Raw genomic sequence first — 6113 nt, 5'->3', positions numbered from 1 at the left:
TCAGAGGTTTCTCGGGCTCTGGCTCTGGCTCTGGCTCTGGCTCTGGTCGCCATTCTCACCAGGGCCTTGACCTTGACCCGTCGAGGCAGATGGCCTGGTCTCAACATCGAAGCGGGAGTCCCAAGTGGACTGCCACTGGCGACGGAGAATCGAGAGACGATGCCCAACGGCGTGCTCGATGACCTCCATGGTCCATATGGCCGGGAACAAGCTGCGACGGCCACAGCGCCGGATCACATCATCGGTCATGGCTTGCTGCAGGTGCGGCGGGATCTTATCCCAATCGATGGTGGCGTCGGCGATGATGCGCGACGACGGCGTGGTGATGGTCGAGAAGGAGGTCCGACGAAATCGACGATGCGTTTGGCGCGTGATGGTCCGGAACTCCTCGAAATCTTGCGCCGTCATGCCCAAGGATGCGCACAGCTCGGCGGACGTGACGTCGCGCCTGCTTGGGATGTCAATTGTGTCGTTGACCATGGCGGGCGGGGCTGGACTTGGGATCTTTGGGCTGGGAGGAGATGATCCGACTTGTTCTGGGGGGTCGCTGTCGACACTGCCAGTATCGGCGTGGTTGTTGGGAGGGTCGGTGGCAGTGTTGGTCCTGCTACCGTGGAAATCACTGGTGATCGAGCCGTCGGTGGGGGAGCCTTCCTGGGCTGGAGACGCAGGTATGTTCTGGACGGTGTTGTTGCTGCTGTCGCCGTGGGTTCGATTGGTGTTGGGGGGAAAGTGCTGGAGGAGATGATCGGACCAACGCTCGAGATAATAAGCAACCACTTACGGCGATTCCATCGACGAGATAGACGAGCTCTTGCGCGATATGCTGCAGTTGGGGGGCCGGCATTCGTCTCGTTTAAATGCCTGCTTCATTCGCTCCGTTCCCCTCGCCCGCGTTATTGGTGGCTTACTCCTCATCACATCACGCTCCATCCCTTACCTCATATTGATCGACTCTTGACCCTCCCATTAGTTCCAGATTCCAGGTTTTCTCTCACCTCCAGAGAGCTAGTACGGGTTCGGGAACTGGTGCAGTATGGCTTGCAGCTGAAGCAGCTTGCACCACTGAGTGGTCGAGTCTCACGTCTCATCTCTCGACGTGCGTCTAGCGTGATAAGATGCTCCCTCGTTGCGTGATTGCACGCGGTATTTGTGAAATCGTCCAGGATCGATATCAGCACATCGGACCACTGGCGCTCACCACATTACTGTTACACGGCGTGCCATCTCGTGGTTGGCTCGTCGCCGCCAGCTGATAGCGGGGAAGAGGGAATGTGCCGCCATCGAGGGTCTGTGCAGGTCGCTATCGATGCACGTTGGTGTGTCGTCCACAGAGCACGCTGCCCTGTACATGGTGGTCTCCCTCCCCGAGTCGCATTAGTCTTTTCATACATGTAGCCTTTTCCCTGACCTTGTCTCCTCCTTTTTCTGGCTGTGCGACTGAGCAATATTTTCGCGCCACCTACTTGTCTCCTTTTCACCTTTTGAATAATATCCCGTCTCTGACTTTCAGGCCGCCTCTGACCGTCCCGAGGCAATGGAACCCAATGACCCTTCGTCGATTTATCGCTCGAACGCACTCGACGGGGTCACCACTGGTCAATACACGAAGCGGAAACGCTGCCTGGTCCATGTCAACACTTGACCTTCCATATTACGTTAGTTTGGAAGCGACAAAGATGCCGCGAGTCATGAAAAGGTATGCTGTGTGTCCCGCGTGTGCATCAGGAGGAAAGAGACATAAGCTCGGCGGAGGATGAAGCAGGGCGTATGCGGTGTTGTCAGCCTGCAATGGGAACCCGAACCTTGCCCCAGATGTTCTCGTGTGAGACCAGTCAAAGGTGTGGTTGATCTGCCCCAGTCCATGCCATCTTGCTGTCACTAGATCCGTCCTGGCCCATGTTCTTCTCCGGTTCCCGCCCCGGCCCCCTGCCTTTGCGGCTGGTCGAGCCGTGACGCATTTCTGGTGGAGGCTGTGCCTGGCTGTAGCTGTGGACCGTGCGGGCGGGCTGCGATTTGGCATCTTCTCCACTAGGCTATTCGTCGTTCACTCCGGCTCAGCCTGACCGCATGGCTAGATCGCTCGTTTGTTGTAGTCATAGATGGCGATCGCGGGAAAGTCAAATATACACCAGGATGCTCTCAATCCTAGAGAGCAATGGCCCACCTTTGGTCGTGCCCAGTCATGGACGTTTTTATTACTCTCGAAGATGGCACAGAGAGCCAGAATGCGGTGACGGGGACGAACATGTCCAGCACCGCAAATAAGCCCCGTGCAGGACGCATTGGGTCACTTTCGCTGTGCCGTTTCCCATTTCTCCCGAAGGCCAGCTTCTACTTTCGTATGACAGGCAAATCCTTGTCCTTCCACAGCAAGGGCGCACTTGATGTTGAGATCAATTTCAGGGGCGGACATCCGAGACCATTCGCCTTGAAATGTTCTTGACTATCCAATAGTCGATATGCCGCTGCAGGAGAGGCGGTGGACAAGTCACGTCAGCCAAATGGGCGCCATCCATGGCTCCTGCTTGGCTGAATATCGGCCCATCGAGCTCGGTGGATGTTGGAGAAAATTCAGAGCGGCTGTAGTGGGATCGTGCGTCCACATGCCACACCTGCCCCACGGGGCCGCTTCGGCGTCGATCCGGGCTGTCAGTTGGTGGCCTCGATTCAAGCTCGTAGTCAGAGCGATCATTTCCTGCTCTTGATCGTGGAAACCTGGTTGGCCGAGTTCTGCCGCAGCCATAGCAGAGGGCACATACACCCGAGGCATTTGTCTCTACTCTGTCGTCCTCTCCACGAGGCTGCCGCTAGACGTAAAGCGAGTGAATATTGGCTGCCATGAGAAGGTCGAGACCTCAGAATACCCACAGTCCGCGCGTGGACGCAGGCTCATCGGCCGTGGATGTCGGTAAGGTGGCGTTGCGGTAGGGCATCTCCGCGGAAGTCCTGTTGCGCGCGAGATGAAGGAGCCATGGCTCACGGGCTTCGACACATCAGGGTCGTTTGTGGTGGGTCGATGAACTCAACAGCGCATCCGCAAGCCCATAAGGTGCGCGACTGCAACAGTCCATGCATATTCGACAGGGTCCATGGGTCACATTCCACTCCCAGTGCGGAAGAGATTGTCATGAGTCGTGGTCTCCTTTTCGACTAGGGGCCGCAACGCGTGCATGCGGGATGTATATGCCAGGCTGGAGTGGCATTTTCGGCGCCCAGCCAGCTGAGGTTTTGAAGCATTTTGTGGCGGTTATATGCAAGGGTGAAAATCCCCTCATCGGACTCTATATGGCCTGGAGCTCGATGCAAGTCGCCTAGAGGGTGCGTCAGGACTGGTTGTGTGCCGTCCAAGCCCCAGCTAGCGACCACACGGTACTTGATGGATCAGATGGGACCCGCTTGGGAGATTGGCGTCGGGATGGATGGCCTGAAAGGGTGAGTTGTCGAGGACAGAGAGTGCATTGGGAGGGCCCTTTCAACAAGCGATGGCATGCAATGGAAGTCAGGCAGGCACAGGTAGTTGCAGCGCGGGACCGGAACATGATGGCACTACGCGGGCCAGCAGGATGCAGAGGTCCAAGAGCAAGCGCAGCATACAGTTGCATGTCTCTCCTGTTGGTCTCTGCGGTGTGCAAGGATGACCTACCGCGACTCTCGGCCCATGGTTGCTTTTCCTCGCAGCGTGAGCGACGGAGGAGGCGAGTTGGACTGGCAGGTGTGACGGCTGGGGGACCGAAGACTGCTTTCAGTCCAGATGCTGAGTCGTGTGTAGAATGATACAGAGTAGTGAAATACTCAGTAGTAGTGAATGTTGGAGAGGGAATGAAACTTGAACTGAATCTGAAACTCAATGAAAGAACGAAGCCAAAGTCGCTGAGTCATCCGCTGTCCGTTTCTCGTTGTTGGGGAAACCAGGATCCTAGTTGGAGCTCAGCCAATGAGATGAATGGAATGGAATGAGAATGCGATGCGATGGCCAAAGACTCGGACGACAACTTCAACGTTCAACATCACTTACTCCTACATTCGTTCATCGTTTGAACATCGCAGACGTCGCAGAGTCCAGGTGATACTTGGAGGAACATGGCGTCCAGCCCAACTGCCCAGCATGGTGGATGGCCTTCTTTCTGTTCGTGGCGACAGTTTCGGGTTCTGCAGAGTCAATAACAAAAACATTTATTCGATTCCTCTCTGCTCCATTTCGCAATTTTGATTTCGTTACAACTTCGACTTGTTCTTACACAAGGTCTCATCAGCCGCTCTGCACATACATCCAATATTCCCCTATCTCTCCGCGCATCTTTCTCTGCATTACATGCCAGACCTCACTTTCTCTTGATCTTGGTATCCACTGCCGGGTCATCGCTCGCGTCTTAACTTCAGTCAACCCAAACAAAGTGCGCCATTGCATCTTGTACTTTGTTTACGGTCGTTGTGGTGCCTACCTGTACGGGGATCGGGTGGCTGATCTCGCTCTGGTAAGTGCCCCAGATGCATTCTGTCTCTCCGCTTCCTGGTGCTGACCGGTTTCAGTTCGGGCTACGCGGAGCGGCGCCGCGATGCCCGCCTGAGTCATGAGCGTGCCATGACAATTGCCAAGCTGGAGCACAAAGTCCAGCTTGAGTCGCTCAGGCTCAGGGCGGGCAGGTCGTCGGACTCCCAGTAGTCTGGACAGCCTTGACCGCCACTCGTGAACCTGCAGGTAGGCACAGAGAGGGAGGGAGTACGCTGTTGCATGATCTCCGTCCTGACTTCGACTGACACTTCTCTCAGGGGCCAAAAGAAAAAAAAAAGGGGAAAACACTGCTGCGCAAGAAAGGTTTCTCGGGGCTTTCGGGGAGGCAGCTCTGAGGACATACTATAGTCCTCCGGAACCTGGTCAAGACGAGCGCCGAGTGTCAAAACGTGGACCACTGTCTACAAGTCGACCGGCCACCTGGAGACTGCCGCGCAGAAATCAGATTTTGTCCCGAGAGACGTCGAGACGATGACACAATCGAGGAAGCCTCAGACACATGCAACACTCCAAGCTGGAACCAGGTGCGTTCTATCACAATGAATAACATCATCTGGTCAGGGTCTCCCATGTCATACGTCCAAGCAATGGAGTCAAATTTCGATTTCAATGAGCTGCAACTGACTAACACGATCAATACAGGACAGCCTTAGCGATCCATTTATGCCTGAAGCAACGAAATTCCACTGCCTTAGGCAGTCCTTCAGTGACTACACACTGAAATTCGACAACTCCCGATCGTCTTTCAACCAACATCGATGCTCCGCCGCCGCTGTATAGATCCGACCTACCATATCCGTGCCATGCCAGGTCTCCAGAATGACACGCCGATCAGTCAGTCGCCGATCTCCTTCTCCATTCTCTTACAATCTCATCCGACAACTGGGCAAGCTCTTCATCCGCCATTCCGCCAAGCTGGTATTGGTTCACACGGCTTCCTCGGACGCCCTGACGATAAGCGCGGCTTTCAAAAATATATGCATCGAACCGCTCCTGCCTCCTTTCCGCAGCTTCGTCCCATCGCTGCTCACCCCTTTCCATCCACCAGCAGAAAACGGCAACAGGAATGCCCATGACTACGACGAAATCAGCAGTAAAGGCCAATACCCCTGCCAATTCACCGGCACCTATATTTTGTTCCATGGACGACATTGCTGTTGTCTTCTTCTGGAAAGGTCTGAAGTCTTTTTCGGCTTCCACGCTCGATCACTAGGCCAAAGTCGATTATTCCAAGCGTTCGGTGGATAATTGATGGATGTGGAGAAAGTTGACTGGTTGTGTTCTGTCAAGAGTGACAGCGAAGCTGGGTGCCTAGAGGTGTTGGAAGGGAAGGAAGTGAAGGTGCTGATCGATGACTCCAAGTCGGGTGTACGGAACTCTGTCGCGAGCCGGGGTATGCGTTGCTGCTAGTAGTGGTTGCTAAGTTGTATGGGATGTCGAGGTGTCAAGAGTCGACAATGTCCTGAAGGAGAGGTTCAGATTGCTGAAGGGTTTCACGATCGTTCTTGTAACAACTACTGTTTGGGAAGTAGATGGAATGCAAGAATGACGAAGACATGTTCCTGCATCGTTGTGTCGAGACGGTGTCTTAAATAGC

General features: G+C 54.8%; 1 protein-coding gene across 1 annotated transcript; it reads right to left on the bottom strand.

Annotated features, from left to right (window-relative positions):
• Nucleotides 1–847, bottom strand: A1O1_07957 (uncharacterized protein; the record flags this gene model as incomplete). Its single annotated transcript, XM_007728823.1, has 2 exons — nucleotides 1–735; nucleotides 785–847. The coding sequence occupies 2 exons, from the start codon at nucleotides 845–847 to the stop codon at nucleotides 1–3; spliced, it is 798 nt and encodes a 265-aa protein (XP_007727013.1).
• Nucleotides 848–6113: the final 5266 nt, after the last annotated feature.

This window comes from Capronia coronata (assembly GCF_000585585.1).
Source record: "Capronia coronata CBS 617.96 chromosome Unknown acBCG-supercont1.7, whole genome shotgun sequence".
Taxonomy (NCBI): Eukaryota; Fungi; Ascomycota; class Eurotiomycetes; order Chaetothyriales; family Herpotrichiellaceae; genus Capronia; species Capronia coronata.
This window is presented reverse-complemented; position numbering and strand designations above follow the sequence as displayed.